Source organism: Dicentrarchus labrax, unplaced genomic scaffold (assembly GCF_905237075.1).
Source record: "Dicentrarchus labrax unplaced genomic scaffold, dlabrax2021, whole genome shotgun sequence".
Lineage (NCBI taxonomy): Eukaryota > Metazoa > Chordata > Actinopteri > Moronidae > Dicentrarchus > Dicentrarchus labrax.
Genome location: NW_026136701.1, coordinates 12,632,987 through 12,648,426, shown reverse-complemented (window position 1 = coordinate 12,648,426; position 15,440 = coordinate 12,632,987). Strand labels below are relative to the sequence as shown.

The 15,440-nt window shown below is 41.7% G+C and overlaps 1 protein-coding gene across 2 annotated transcripts; it reads left to right on the top strand.

The window, feature by feature from the left end:
* Positions 1-1,069: 1,069 nt before the first annotated feature.
* acsl3b (acyl-CoA synthetase long chain family member 3b) lies at positions 1,070-13,263 on the top strand. 2 transcript variants are annotated; one of them, XM_051400992.1, is made up of 15 exons: positions 1,070-1,273; positions 3,877-4,352; positions 5,006-5,183; positions 5,272-5,381; positions 5,530-5,668; positions 6,698-6,848; positions 7,044-7,167; positions 8,029-8,100; positions 8,276-8,415; positions 8,799-8,971; positions 9,091-9,165; positions 9,244-9,435; positions 9,524-9,638; positions 9,812-9,969; positions 10,197-13,263. In XM_051400992.1, the coding sequence occupies exons 2-15, from the start codon at positions 4,002-4,004 to the stop codon at positions 10,352-10,354; spliced, it is 2,136 nt and encodes a 711-aa protein (XP_051256952.1). In that variant the 5' UTR covers positions 1,070-1,273; positions 3,877-4,001; the 3' UTR covers positions 10,355-13,263. The 2 variants fall into 2 exon arrangements, with proteins under 2 accessions (XP_051256952.1, XP_051256961.1); XM_051401001.1 differs by lacking the exon at positions 1,070-1,273 and adding an exon at positions 1,339-1,358.
* The last annotated feature ends 2,177 nt before the right edge of the window (positions 13,264-15,440 follow it).

Sequence of the window (15,440 nt, the reverse complement as noted above, 5' to 3'; positions counted from 1 at the left end):
TACTGAATTGTCTAAACTTTCAACTTGTACTTAGCATGCTCATACATAAAGCTACCATTACTGTGGGTTTGAGCCAAGTAGAAAATGAACTTTATGACAGCAGAGTAAGAGTTTTTAAAGATGGCATCCTTTTTAAGGGCAAGTGGTTTTTTAGTGGGTGTCCAGGGTGAGTACCATCTCAATGAATAGCATTTGAATAAGTAGCCTATACTATCTAACTGAATATCTCGGATAAAATTTGGATTATATTAGATTTTGGGTGACTTCTTATAGGACAGGATAGAAAATACCATCTCGCCACCTGTCATGTCTGGTGGTTGCATGTCGTTTTTAAAAAATCATACTTTACTTCACAAATATTTAGGCATTTAAATTAAATAAACTTTTATTTGACAAATTTGGTTTAACTAAGCTGTTTTGCACTCCATTTAGCATCCTCTGGTGTCTCTTCGTTTCTGAGAAAGCACATTGTAACTGAAAAAGAACCACACTGATAAATATAAAAGTATGCATTTTGTCGTTTGTATTAAGGGAGCCAATCACTGCTCTCCCCTTAATGCAGTAAGATTGAGGCTACTTTACTTTCGGTCTACAAATGGAGGAAAATTCAGAGTTTAGGTGTTTTTCTCTAACAAGACTTTCATATCATGTTTAATGTCCACAGAGACTTGAGTCTGCAGTCCCACACAGACATATGAAATACACACCGGTAATTAGTAGTCTAAGTTACTATACACTTATGTTCCTGTTTCAAGTCTTTGTCACACACTCTGTCTGTCCCACTCTTTCTTGGTAAAGTGTAGTAAATACTCGATAGCACTACATTAAAAAGAGACACCTGTCAAACCCGGGTCGTGGTGACCGACCGGGACACACAGTGGCGGGTTGAATTATGGCTGACCCATTCAAATGAACCGCCAACACGGGTTTAACCCGCCTCGTTTGTGTCTGGGAAACTGACTCTCCCGACAAATGATGACCGCTGGTAACCTCACTGACGTCCCCGCTGCCCCAAGCACGCGCCACCTCCAGTGCACCAATCGCTGACAGAGATCTGTCCTGACGTCACTCCATAGCTTCCGGGCTGGCAGGGCTCAGATTTACAATTTTACTCCATTTTTTTTATCCGTTTTTATGACAGACCTGGAGTTGTGATTTATAGCCAAATACACAGTGTTGATAGACAATCTCAATGTAATGTCCGAGCTCTGGGTGGAGGGTTAAATAAAGGTCCACTCCCGCAGCGACGCAGGCGGAGCGCTGGAGGAAAGAGGTGAGGATGCGTTGCTGTGTGAATGCTCTGCAGATGTTGATGAGAGGGACCGATTGTTAGCGACCGGTTTTTCTCCACAGCAACGGTACATCGCCTTCAATGTGTCACGAACGTTTGTCGCCTTTTTAAGTGCATTTTGGTGAATAAGCTCCTTTTACTACACCAGCAGCGGAGCGAACAGCAGCTGCAGCGGTTAGCCGAGACCATGAATGCTAGCTGTTAGCTTCGCTAGCTGCTAGCATGTCTTTGAGCTGTCCGCTAGCTGCTAATCTTGATGCTGCTTCGCTAGCCTTTTATAGCTTCAGACACGGTCCATATGGAGCCAAGCGTATTCTGGTATGAGCTGGTTACAATGAGAACTAACTGCTTACGAGGTTAGGGGTTTTTGTTTAATCATACAGCAATGTGTTATGATCTTATCTGACGTTGATAGCGATTATCTAAACTAACGACACACAAATCAAAACATGATCGATAGGACACCGTATCTGTAGCTCCACTTAAGAAGAGACCTAAAGCACAGATGAGATAACAGTCCAATAAATAGGTTAAAGAAGAATATACCACCTGAGGTAGATAAAAGATGACGCATTATCTTAACCGTGTGAATGATAAGATGGGAATGTGTGAAACCAGATTCAAAGATCATGGAGAGAAAGGTTGTAATTAAGCATCATGCTATTGTCCTGATGCTCACCCGGGTACTGGCGCTGTAGATCAAATATATTTAGTGTCAAATAAGAGCTAGATCACTTTGGTTAGTAAGGCTGAAAGCTTCAGTGCTCACTGAAATACTGTTTTAATTAGAGGTGTGTATCTCTAGTGTCAAGTGTGTTTGCTCAAATTCCTGCCCTTGGGTTACAATTGAGTAAACTTGCTTGTTTGCACATAGTTCTGTATGTACAGTAGTATTGCACTGGTTGCAGAAAGCTGGGTTTAATCCATTGTTTAACACTATGCTTTACATAGCAAATCCTTATGCATCTGTTAACGCGTGTGTTTGTGTGTTACGTGTATATAGATTTCTCTCCAAATGAGCTTTTTGTTGATTTGATAATGTGTCACATTGTTGTTAAAATTGTTCTTGGTTTATTTTATTTAAAGTAAAGTGCATACTGACTATACCTGTATTACAAGTGCAACAGAGTGAGTGTTCACACTCTTTCATGCCTGTGCCTTCTTTGTGCATTTGCTCAACCCAAATACAGTAGACTTGTGTCAGTTGGTTGTGGTATGTGAGTTTCTGCCAAACAGGTGGGACATGTTCACCCTTCAACTGTAATTGCTCAATTGGTTTATGCAGCATGTCTTTTAGATGAATGAAAGTAAAGGCAGCCGCTGTTCTAGTTTGAGCTGCGACAATTTGCATTCCTATAAAATCCTACGCTCAAATTACAGAGAGGAACTGAATTGGCCTATTTTACGTAGCAGCCCTAGATAAAGTTTGATAACAGATATGGATAGACATACCCATGTACTCACTTTCAAATAAGTGTGTTTTAGCTCTGATGCAGGGCACACAATTAGCCACCAGCCAAATGCTGGGAAAATAGGCAAGTGGCTGGAATATTTGCTGCACTCACCACCCAAGGAGTGTATTATTGTATTGGCCATGGTACATGGATACTGGGGCACAAGAGGGTGGGGCAGTGCAGGTGACCAGTACTGGGAAGCCTAGTTGGCTCCTAACACTCACCAATATTGTAGCTTGTGTTTGCATAAGGTGAGGACCAGCCCACCTCATGATCGGTCAGTGTTACATTCTTCTCAGTGCTGTTACATTAGCTGGCCAGGTTATGCTAACCTCCCATGTGACCACTGGACTTCTCCTTCTAAGCTGCAGAATGAGTCACTGCCGCTACTTCTGTCATGCTCGGGCTCAGTGGCTACAGGGCCTCAATGCAAATTACCCTCTGGCCCTAAGATACACTGCAAATAGCTCAACTCTCCAGGAGACGGTCGGAGTTGATCCAAAAGTTTTTGTAGTACAGCCGAGTGAGAGCATTAACGAGTAGAGCACATGGTATAATACTGTAGTATCAAACGTTATTATTCCTCATGGTATATGTTGCAAACTAAGGGTGAGGAATAGAGAAGGTGTTTCCAGAAATTGGTGATGCAATGTTTTCTTGGCTTAAATGCAATTGCTGCTTGATTCAGCCGCATGTATTAGAAAGTTTTAAGTCTTAACTTTGTCTACAAATTGTATAAAAAATAAGAGACCAACAACAACAGCAAAACTTCAAATAAAAAACAGAAAAAAACATCAAACTTCTCATGGAGGAAATACATTTTCTGTCCATCAACTACTCGATCTATGAACTAATAATTTCAGCTCTATTATTTAATCTTGACAATGTTAAGTGTCTTGGCTCCATGCTCTCACTGTAAGGCTGGAGCCTGTGCAGCAGGGCCATTGGATCTGGTGAAATAAATAGTGCTGACTGAGAACTGGCCTAAGATTAAGCAGATATGGTCTTCGGGCAAGCAAGGATTAATTTACCCATGAGGCAGTAGCTCACATTTGCTTTTTAAATGTGCTGATGCGTTTCTATTCCAGACTATACTTCTAAAATGTTAAGTTGGGTATGTCTGTGTTGCAGGTCTGGTTGTCTTGCTGCCCAAAGGAACCACCGCCTGCAACCTTCAGGCTCAGAGGAAAGTCAAAATATTTAAGGAGCAGTGACGCTGCTTCTGGTTCACCTCCAGCATTGACTTGTACTCCAAGATGAAGTTGAAGGAGGATATGAATCCCCTGCTTCTGCAGGTCTTTCGCTCCGTGGTTTGGGTCTACTCTGTCATCACCTTCATACCATGGTACTTCTTCTCCGGAGCTGGCAGCAACTTGGAGCGGGCTCGCCGGATCAAGGCACGCTCAGTTAGTAGACACCCAGCAGGGCCTTACAGGGCCATCAACAACCAAGACAAGCTGGTGGCATGGCAGCACCCCGGTGTGGACACCCTGGACAAAATGTTTGAATATGCTGCAGTGAGGTTTCCGCAGAGAGACTGTCTGGGCACCAGGGAGGTGCTCAGTGAGGAGGATGAGCTCCAGCCTAATGGCAAGGTCTTCAAGAAGGTAGGAGACACTGACCCTTGCATACATGCAACAAACAGTGTATCACCTTGTTTCATTAATCTATTCAGTGTTTAAGTCTGTCAGGAGCAAGGATACATTCAGTGGGTTGTAACGATCGTCACATTTAGGTTTAGAACTGTATAAAGTTTCAGGTGAATCTGTGGGATTACAGGAAGTTGGCGTGTCTGTGAGGCTGACTGTGCAGTCTACCACTGTGCACAGTGTGAGGAATGTGGGTGGAAGAGTGTTACTGGTCCTTTGTCTCACAGCAGAGAGTCTCCTCATTAACACCTGCATGGCGACAAAAGCCCTCTAGATGGCGCTAACTGACTGCTTATGGGGGATGATGTTGTATGACTGGTAAAATCAGACCTCCTTCAGATTTAACCGTGTCAGTATATTGCATGTTGACCATTTTATATTCCAATACAGAACAGCGCTCATATGCTCATATTAATTCTATCAACATGGATACTGTAGGTGTAAGGTTTCTAAAATCATTTAAGCATTTTGTTCATATTTATTATTGACTAAAACTGCATCTGAAAACGGGCTCTGAAGCAACTCTGTAAAATGTATCAGGTTTCATGTTCGGTGCAGTATGTGGAAATGATCCTGAATGTTGCATGTTCCTTTTTGCATGTCGTGTGCAGGTAATTCTAGGGAACTATAACTGGCTGTCCTACGAGGGAGCTTATCATGCGGCAAAGTGTTTCGGCAGCGGCCTGGCAGCTCTCGGCCAGAGGCCCCAGTGTAACATCGCCATCTTCTGTGAGACCAGAGCAGAGTGGATCGTGGCAGCGCAAGCGTGCTTCATGTACAATTTCCCACGTGAGTGACACAAGCACGTGCATTCAAACAATCTTGGAGCCGCAGCAAAGCAACGACTGACCATCTTAACTGCGTTTGAATTTGACAGTCGTGACCCTGTACGCCACTCTCGGACCCACGGCCATCTCCCACGGTCTGAACGAGACCGAGGTCACGCACATCATCACAAGCAAAGACCTGCTTCAGAGCCGCCTCAAGGTACCCGCTTTGAACTTTAATATGTCACTGAATTACAGGTTGTTTATTGTGTGTAACATTAGTACTTGATAGGAAGCTCACCTTTATTTGCATTATTACTTTTTCCTCTCACGCGCCCATCTCCTTCCCTTCTACATCTACATCACAGGCCATACTGTGTGACGTGCCGAGGCTGCAGTATGTCATCGTCGTCGACAGTAAACCCACGAGCTGGCCAAACATCCCCAGAGGCATTATGATCTACAGCATGGACGCCGTGAAGGAGATGGGATCCAAGCCTAACAATAGTGAGTGTTTGTGCAATATGATTAAAAAGGTTTCTAATTTTGTCAGGGGAAATGGAAGTACACTGATTGAGGCTTAATACAAAGCCAACACCCTGATGTGTGATTGGAGTGATGTGCTGTGCCTGACAGAGGCTGAAGCAGGATGTCAAATCAAACTCGCGAAACGCCACAATGTCACAATGACATTAGTCGACTTTTCAGGAAAATGAGGAGAAACTGAAATTGTTTGTGCAACGACTATCAATTCAACCGTGTTTATACTTTTATAATTTACTTACAGTATTTGATAAAGAAAATAACATAGCATATTTTAAAATCTTCAAATGGAACACACAATATACATGGGAAATATTAACTTTAATAACTAAAAATAGTTGTAGCCAAATTTCCTTCACAATCACATAGAAAACAAGTTATAAAATAATCTGAACCATGTATGCATTAAGATTCATTGAAAGAGGGAATCAATGATTGATACATGATTTAATCAAAGTGTTTATTTTGGTGAGTATATGCAGTAAATTTACTTTCTACACTAATTCTAAAAGCTTATACGATACAAGAGCTCATATATATATATATATATATATATATATATATATATATATATATATATATATATAGGAGATATGATCGGCAGAGAATTAACAGGCAACATATTTGATGTCTAATCATTTGATCAATTCAGTTTTTTCTTTTTTATATAATTGTAAATTAGATAGCTTTTGTATGGTTGGTTGAGCCAAACATGCGTCTTCACTTTTTTTTATAGATTCAATTAATTGAGAAAATAATCAATAGATCAATTGATAATGAAATCATTCATTAGTTTCAGCCATACAATAAAATATGCAGACCCTCTCACATCATACAGTACAGATGTTTGAGAAGCATCAACTTATTTTAACTGTATGTTTCTGTATTTTAATGAGAAATGGCCTCTTAATAACACATTTTTACAACTAATAAAGATATTTATATTGTTGTGCGATCCATTTCGTTCTAACCATCACTCGTCTGTCTCTGCAGTGGCAGTAGACCGCAGACAGCCAGAGCCCTCGGACATCGCCGTCATCATGTACACCAGCGGCTCCACAGGCATCCCCAAGGGTGTCATGATCTCCCATGGCAACATCATTGCTGGAATCACTGGCATGGCTGAGCGGATTCCAAACCTCAAGTATGCCAATAACAGATTTACGGCTATTTCTCTGACACTTCCTGTTCTCTTTGTCTTGTGTTGTGCAACTCTCCGACTCATGCTCTTCCTCCTCTCAGCACTGCTTTCCTCAGACACTCACTTCACTCACATTTCCCTTTGTTCTCTTCTTTGTCTATTGTGGAAATTAACCAGCTGTTATTTTTGTGCCGGCAGTGAAACAGACACCTACATCGGCTACCTGCCGTTGGCTCACGTATTAGAGCTCAGCGCTGAACTGGTGTGCATCTCACATGGCTGTCGCATCGGCTACTCCTCTCCTCAGACTCTAGCCGACCAGGTCAGTGTATAAGAGCACAAACATCCAGCGGGTGGCCAGAAGGGTTTTGTTGCAGTCTGTAGATTGGTTTCCATCCACCTGTTTTTTGTGCATTTTCAATTTGTGCATAACAAAAAACCGAGTGGAAGAATTCCAAAAAAATAAAAAATAAAAAATCTCAAAATATTGCAAAAAGGTTTTTCACTTGGCTGGGTTGGAAAGGTTGGTGTATCACCCAAAGCAAAAAGTACAATGGAAACAAACAAAGCAAATGCATCATGACATACATGAAGCATGTGACTTCATCCCCAAACATCTGCTGAAGCTACCCCCAAAGAGCAGTTCTCTAATTAATACACGATACAGAAAAAACTGCCATATTTCCATTGTGTTTTCCACATTGTTTTTAACTGTTTGAGTGGTATCCATTTAAATACTTGATCTTGTACCTGCTTCTTCTGCAATGGTTTAATGTCACCTGGAAAATTAGCGACACCAGATGTAATGAATGTAAATAAATTACAATGTAAAATGCATTAATTAGCATTTTCTTTCACCAGTTTTCTTGGTATTTGGTTGTATGTCTCTCCTGGATGCATTACAGATATTACTAAGACTTCAACCCTCCAGCTACGATGGAACTGATCATTTGTGGATTCATTTTATCCTTCTTAGACTGTTGTAGCTAGCCTTAATGAAACATCTGTGTATGATAGTAGAATGTTAGGTTTTTGTTAATGTCCTCTGTAAGGTCTCACTTGAATCCATTCAAGAGGCTCATGGTCACTTTTAAAGCTCATGTCTGGTTAGGCACCCACTGACTACAGTCCTAGGTCAGTCTGTCAGTATGAATTGACCAATTGTTTTGTTTCATTTTCACAGTCCACCAAGATAAAGAAGGGCAGTAAAGGGGATACTAGCGTGCTGAAACCTACTCTCATGGCTGCTGTACCAGTAAGTGTTTGTATCTCTGCACAAGCCCATCAATCCAATTTAACTAACGTCATTTATCATACTACAGTCAGAACTTGTAATAATCAAATAACATGAATAACAAACAACAGCCACATAGGCATATAGACTTAAAATGTCAGTGTTAACTGAGATTTTTCCCGCCTGATGCGTGCAGGAGATCATGGATCGAATCTACAAGAATGTGATGACCAAAGTGGAGGAGATGAGCAAATTCCAGAAGACACTCTTTGTGCTGGCTTATAACTACAAGATGGAGCAGATCTCCAGGGGCTACAGCACACCTCTCTGTGACAGGTAATACACATATTATATTCATACATACAGTACACGAGCAGAGTACAGCAAAGCCCATTCGGTTGACATTTGCTTCCCCTGTGATACTTGAGCACACATTAACCTCTGCTACTACATGGCAAATCATAACCTAGAACCAATACTTGATAACACTGTGTCCCCTACAAAGGGGAATGGTTCTCTAGCATATGTGAATCATTGTATAGCACTGATTAATGTTAGCAGTTCTACAGCAAAGTCAATATCTAGATGCAATGTAGATTTATTCCTAACTCTGGAATAGTCTAAATTAGTTATTCAGTCTTCGTCCGAGTCTCCTCCACCCATCTCTCATCATCTCCATGCTGTCGGTTTTTCATTTTTGTCCTCCTCCTCCCCCTCAGTCTGGTGTTCAAAAGGGTGCGTGCACTGTTGGGAGGCAACACGCGGGTGCTGCTTTCTGGCGGAGCTCCACTCTCGGCTGCCACACAGCGCTTCATGAACATCTGCCTGTGCTGCCCCGTGGGCCAGGGCTACGGCCTGACAGAGACCTGTGGAGCTGGCACCATCAGTGAGAGTAAGAGAGAGCGGTTGTTTTTTCTACCCTATGTGGTAAAGGAGCAAATGTAAAGAATTTGATATGTAGTTATTTGCCAATGCTACGTCATGACTTTTTTTTGCTGGTGTTTTTTTCAGTGTGGGACTACAGCACAGGACGGGTTGGTGCTCCGCTGGTTTGCTCTGAGATCACACTGAAGGACTGGGAGGAGGGTGAGTCAAGTGGCAGCTTCAGAGAAGGCGAACCAACGCATTGATATTTTGTGTCTAATCAGGTTTGTGCTCCTCCAGGTGGTTACTACAGCACAGACAAACCAAACCCAAGGGGGGAAATTTTGATTGGTGGTCCCAACGTGACGATGGGTTACTACAAAAATGAAACTAAGAACCGCGATGACTTTTTTGTGGATGGGAACGGCCAGCGATGGTTCTGCACCGGAGACATCGGAGAGTTCCACCCTGACGGATGCCTCAAGATCATTGGTAAGAGATCCACCAACCATTGTGCGTGTGTGGTTGTGGTACAAGTGGTACGTATATTGGGATTGTGACTTGTGTTCTCTTTCGATAGACCGTAAGAAGGACCTGGTGAAATTGCAGGCAGGCGAGTACGTCTCTCTAGGAAAAGTGGAGGCTGTTCTGAAGAACTGCTCACTCATAGACAACATCTGTGCCTACGCCAACAGGTATAATCCTCTACTCACTTCCTGTTCTGTTTCCTCCAGACTTTTTCCTATTAGCGAAGTTTTTTTTATTTTTATTCACATTAAAATTCCAGCCGGTGTCTTTAGCTATAGCTTGATTTCTCACTCCTTAATGTTGAATGAACTAAACTTGTGATCTTTTTTTTTTTTTTTAGTGACCAGTCGTACGTGATCAGCTTTGTGGTGCCTAACCACAAGCAGCTAATGGCGGTGGCAGAGCAGATGCAGGTGAGGGGCACGATGGAGGAGATCTGCAACAACCCCCAGATGGAGAAAGAGGTCCTCAGCATCATCACTGAGGCTGCTATATCAGGTAGGGGGGAAAAAAGGCTTTTCTGTCTCCCTCACTTATACAGCCCTGCTTATGCACTCAGAGAAAATCTCTGATTAAAGTTGTGCAACTAGTGATACACTTTCTGTCAAATTATCAGCTCAGATTTGGTGCGATAGTGTCTGCCTTGTGCTACACTTGCACTTGTATTTCACTGTATCTGTCACTCTGACTTGTGAATCTGCTCTCCCCCCCTCCCCTCCAACTAGGAAAACTGGAGCGATTTGAGATCCCCAAGAAGATCCGTCTGAGTGCTGAGCCCTGGACACCAGAAACTGGCTTGGTCACTGACGCATTCAAACTAAAACGCAAGGAGCTTAAAACACACTACCAGGAAGACATTGAGAGGATGTACGGTGGAAAATAACCCACAGACACACTCCAAAACAACACGGAAACACATACACATGTATACTTGCACACATACACAAGGAGCTCAGAAGCCACTACCAGGGCTACTTGCAGAGGAGTTCAACATAAGATAACGTTAACACTCACACACATTAATACAGACACATAAAGCGCCTCATGCACCACCTCCTCGGCTTCCCTGCGACCAGCTTCGATCAACAGAGGGAGGGAGGGAGGGAGGGAGGGGGGGAAGAAAAAAAACAAACTTGAATCCCGCTTAATGCTCTCTGTGAAGACCAGAAGGCAGAAAGGTCCCACACAGACTACTGAAACCAGCCAAGAACGTGCACGGTGCAACGCAACTCGCCGCTCATCTTTGACGGATCTAGCCCTTTTAAGTTGCTATGACAACCGAGGCAGCACACGGAGTCAGACGTCTGCATGACTCGAAGTGAAACAAAATGTCAGGCTAGATGTGTCTGGATCAGTGTCAGCGCACCCTCTCTGTTGCTTCTCCTTCTCCTGCCCCCCTGCTCTCTGGAGCCTCCCACCAGTTCAGCATGGTCTTGGACTGATAGTGCAGATACCTGGCAGGAAAATGGGGGTAGCATGAGCCCGATAGAGGGATCCCGCCTGGGCTTTAAGTAACATTCAGGTTGGAATCTATGCAGGGATCTCGTTAAATCTTTTAAATTGATTTTATTTGGGGTTTTTTTTTTAAATCTGTGATGCTATGTTTCCTCCATGTTTAGTTTATTAGCTTCGAAACCAATCTGATGAGTGTTTTTGTGTGTGTAAGGATTTGGCGGCCATGAGAGATTGAGCATTATTAAAGGAAACATTTTCTATTGTTTTTTTTACCATTATTTTATGGGTGCATTATTCCGAGGGTTTTTATTTCTTTATCCTCCTGTTTTTTATTGCCAATTTGTTTACGCTAATTATATTTTAATGAACTTTGTTTACTAGCTTTTTTTTTTTTGTCTATATCTCCCCTTATTTGCCTGTGTTCCAAAGTTTGTACTTTTTGAGTGTGTGTTTACTGACTTGACAAGTAGAAGTCTTCAGTCCCTTCTGCTTTCGGCCTTTGCAGCAGGGTCAAACATCAATTGTAAAAGGCAACCATTGAGAATTTTTTCCATTCCTGCTCATTAACCCCCCCCAAGCTTAAATTTTTTTCAATGTCTTAGCAGCCCCTGGATGCCTCCCAACCTGTGTCTTATTGGTTATTCTGTTAGTCCGTTGACATACTGTAGCCCTGCCACATCTGCCACGTATTCCTCCAGTCATGACCAATGCATCGCATGGACGTCTCCAAGGGAAGGTAGCCTGTAGGAAAATAGTTAGCCTTCAGTGGTTGTTCCTCCCAGTTTCTGTACATTTTATCCTTTTTTTTGCCATAGGTTACGAATACATAGCTGCTGTTACCTTTTTTTTTTTTACTTCTAAATATGAAATATAAAATGAATGTGCAATATTTATACACAAATTTTAAAAAGTATGTAGGAAGGAAAAACGCACATACAGAAGCCCCTCCATAGTGTATGAATGTTTAGGCCTGTCCACTTCAGTGCATATTAGAAGACTTGTAGGGGACATCAGCATAGGAATAAAGAAGAGGATGGTAGAGAGACACTGACAGGGAAGTCTAGATGTAGCCCACTTGAACGTACTGTGCTAAATAATGTAATGTCCTTTTTAATAAGACTGTAAAGTGAAAAAAAATCTCATATTTGGCATTGTAGAAATCGCATGATGAAAAGCGTGCGACTGTACCAAAGCGCTTGAATATGCATTTGAGAGAAAAACGAGAGTCGCACTCCAGTCGAACAACTGAAGAAACTCCTTATGAACACACTCCTTATTTAATAGTGAGTAATATAGCAAAAGCTCACTTGACCTCATAGAGTGCGAGTAACATTTCTGTGTCTTCAATTTGGTTTATGTGTATGTTACTGTATGTGCAATGTATATAAAAAGGTCAACTGCCATTTATTTAAACTCCTGTACAATATTCTATACATTCATTACTGTAGGCTTTCAGATTGGTGGGGATATTCTCTGTATGAAGGACACCCTTGCTTCAGTCTTTATTTCTTCTCTCAATGGGCAGAAGATGAAATAATGTTCGGTCAGTGGTCCTTTGTAAGGGCAACATCTGTCCCACAGCTGCCCTCTCGGTATGCAGAAATCCTGCTTTGCATTAACTGAAGACATTTAGCATTGATAACAGGTACAGGCACTCACTCGAACTACTTCTCTTATCATATGTCTACTGGCTCAACGCAGAAGGGGGTTATTTTAGCATGTACAAATTTGACAAACGCTGTCATGACGAGGTGGGAACTCATTCCTCCCTTCCTGTTTTTTTATAACGTGTCTCTCTCCTGACATTTCAGTGGAAAGTCAGTAGCTTAATGTGCTGTTTTGCTGCTTTTCCTCTGCCTGGCTAGAGGCAGCTAGTTGCCTTCTGACACACATGAGCTGTCTTCAGGGGTCTTAAGAATGTGAAGCGCTCCCTGGGTTTTTGTTGATAGCACACATGTCCATGTCCTAATACACCCATTTGTACATCCAATGGCGAGGCAAAGACAGCGGGTGGTGCGAAGATGAATTTTTACCTTCGCTGTTGTTTTATTTTTTTTGTTGCTTGGGTTGTAAATAAGTTGAGAGAGGAGGGGATCAGTGATCAAACTACATTCAATCTACCAATAATTGTACAGTTGTAAAGTATCCTGCTAACATATTTAATAATCTTTGTTACTGACCATTTTTTTTGGGGGGGGGGATCTCCTCCTTGTTTTGTGTGGTTAAGTGACCCAGCAAGTCAGGTTATTGCAAGTGTCTCCTTCCTTTTATTTATTTGTGATTTGGCCTTGAAAAATATGTAATGAAATAAAAAAGTTTGTGTTGTAATTACTGTCACTGCTGCTTTGTGTGTTTTTTAGAGGTGTGTTGGTGCGTGCTAAACACCTGAATGCAAATCTGTAAGGCACAAAGTGTGACTGATACAATCAGCAGCTTGATTAGAATCATCCTGAAACCAGAGTTTCTATGGCAACGAAGGCCAGTGATGTCTGTGTGTGTGTGTGCTTGAGCGAATGTGGTTTGTGAGAGACTGTGTGGTGGGTCGACGCAAATGGAACATGCAGTTCTTGGAGTCAACCTTCAATCAGAGCTAGTAAACAAAGGATTTTCTTTTCCTTTCAGTATTTTTCACAACAACGCTGAGTCAAAGACGTGCAATCGATTCATTTATTAAAAGGAACAAGCTCGGCTCACTGCTCCTTCCGTGTACACCTGCTATCCTGCTGCCATACGTATTTGAATAAACCTGGGTCCGGCATTTTAACAGAGTACGCACTTCTTAGGATAAAGAGGATCGATTAATCTCAGATATTAGGCCCTGATTTACACCAGTGTTTAGTTCCAGCTGTAGGTGTTCATTATGAATGAATCTACTGATTTTTCTATAGTGAAACATGCCCATCACAGTTTCCCAGAGCCTAAGCTGACATATTTAAATGACTTTTTTTGTCTGTCCGAGGTCCAAAAGTTAGTTTACTATCATAGAAGACTAAATATTGAAATTTGGAAAGCTTCGGAAGTCTTGGTATTTTTTCTTTTAAAAAAAGACAAACAATATCATAATTTATTATTTAGCAAAACTGAACAGAACTTAATTTCCTGTCAATAAACTAGTAGCTGAATGGACTAGTTGTTTCAGCTGTAATCAGCAACACACTGTAGAACAGGTCATTATTTTAATTTCCTGTAGAAAATTTGTTGTATCATATTTTGCGTCACGGCTTCACAGTACATAAAAGTTGTCTAATATATTGTGTATGTAAATCTTAATAATACCCAATACGTGCTGAACTTGGGCTTTTAACACACATCACAATGCATATGAAACTATAACACACATTACACTGAGCTTAGTACTGGATCTTTAACAAACCACTCACGTAAAAAGCAATCTTAAGAAACATGGGTGGTTAAAATCCTGCATGGTGGTTCCTGCTTTTGCATTTCATTTAAAATAAAACAGTAGCTATAAGACCACAGAGAGATGAGTGATTCTTCTAACCCCTCCTCTCGTCTGTATTCCCTCCATCCAACCCTATGGGACCAGAGAGTGCGTCAGAGGCATAATGCTCCCTTCATTAGCCCACTGATTCTGACGCAGACACACACACACACACACACACACATACACACATGTGTCTCTACCACAAAGACAATAACAACAACGGCACCAAGCAGCAGGGAACTGTGGAGGACATCTTCCTTATTGTATGAATGTGGTTTGTGTGTGTGTGTGTGTGTGTGTGTGTGTGTGTGTGTGTGTGTGTGTGTGTGTGTGTGTGTGTGTTTCTTTGCTTGCCTTCTCATTGCTCTCTGACACTTTATTCCAACTTTTTTATATCTCCTACTCTCTCTCTGTCTCCCTTGCTTGCTCCCTCTTCCTGTCTACTTATGACTCAGAAGTGCGCAAAAAAAAAACTTTTATCAGTGTATGTGCACACTCCAGTGTGAGCCAATAAGCCATGTTGGAATTTACCCAAGGATGAGCGGGGCTGAACCGGAGCTGCCTCATAACTCTGGTGAGGTGGGTGGTGGCTGGAGAAAACTGAGAATAATTACATCTGAGGCTGAAAGATGGTGGTACAGGGAGGACTGGGACTCAGATATGACACTGGACTGTTGAAATGATATATAAGACACAGCAAGGTACAGTTAGAGATGTGAGCTGTGGATGTATAGAGCAGGATAGGAAAAGATGAGCTGCCCTTTCTTTTACAAAATGCCACTCTTGTGTCTAAAGTAGCTCCTTGAAATGTCTTATGTTTTTTTTTTTTCCATTAACTCCTTTAAGATATTGAACCTCGGTTGACAGATCCATCATTGCAAAACTTATATTGTATGATAAAGCTCTGTTAAAACACACAGAACCTTAATTTAAACTGAAATCCATATTCAAAGGCTACTAAAGATACCAAACATCTTGTGTTGAGATATAGTAAAATATATATAAATGAGACATTTTTCTTTTGAAGTACTAAGGCAATCTTGGATTTCAGTCTTATACTCCATTTTAA

Excerpts from the sequence above, each read along its gene's own strand:
- acsl3b (XM_051400992.1), top strand. The coding sequence starts at position 4,002 with ATGAAGTTGAAGGAGGATATGAATCCCCTGCTTCTGCAGGTCTTTCGC. Across the intron at positions 4,353-5,005 it reads ATGGCAAGGTCTTCAAGAAG|GTAATTCTAGGGAACTATAA; the intron begins GTAGGAGACACT and ends TGTCGTGTGCAG. Across the intron at positions 5,382-5,529 it reads TGCTTCAGAGCCGCCTCAAG|GCCATACTGTGTGACGTGCC; the intron begins GTACCCGCTTTG and ends TCTACATCACAG.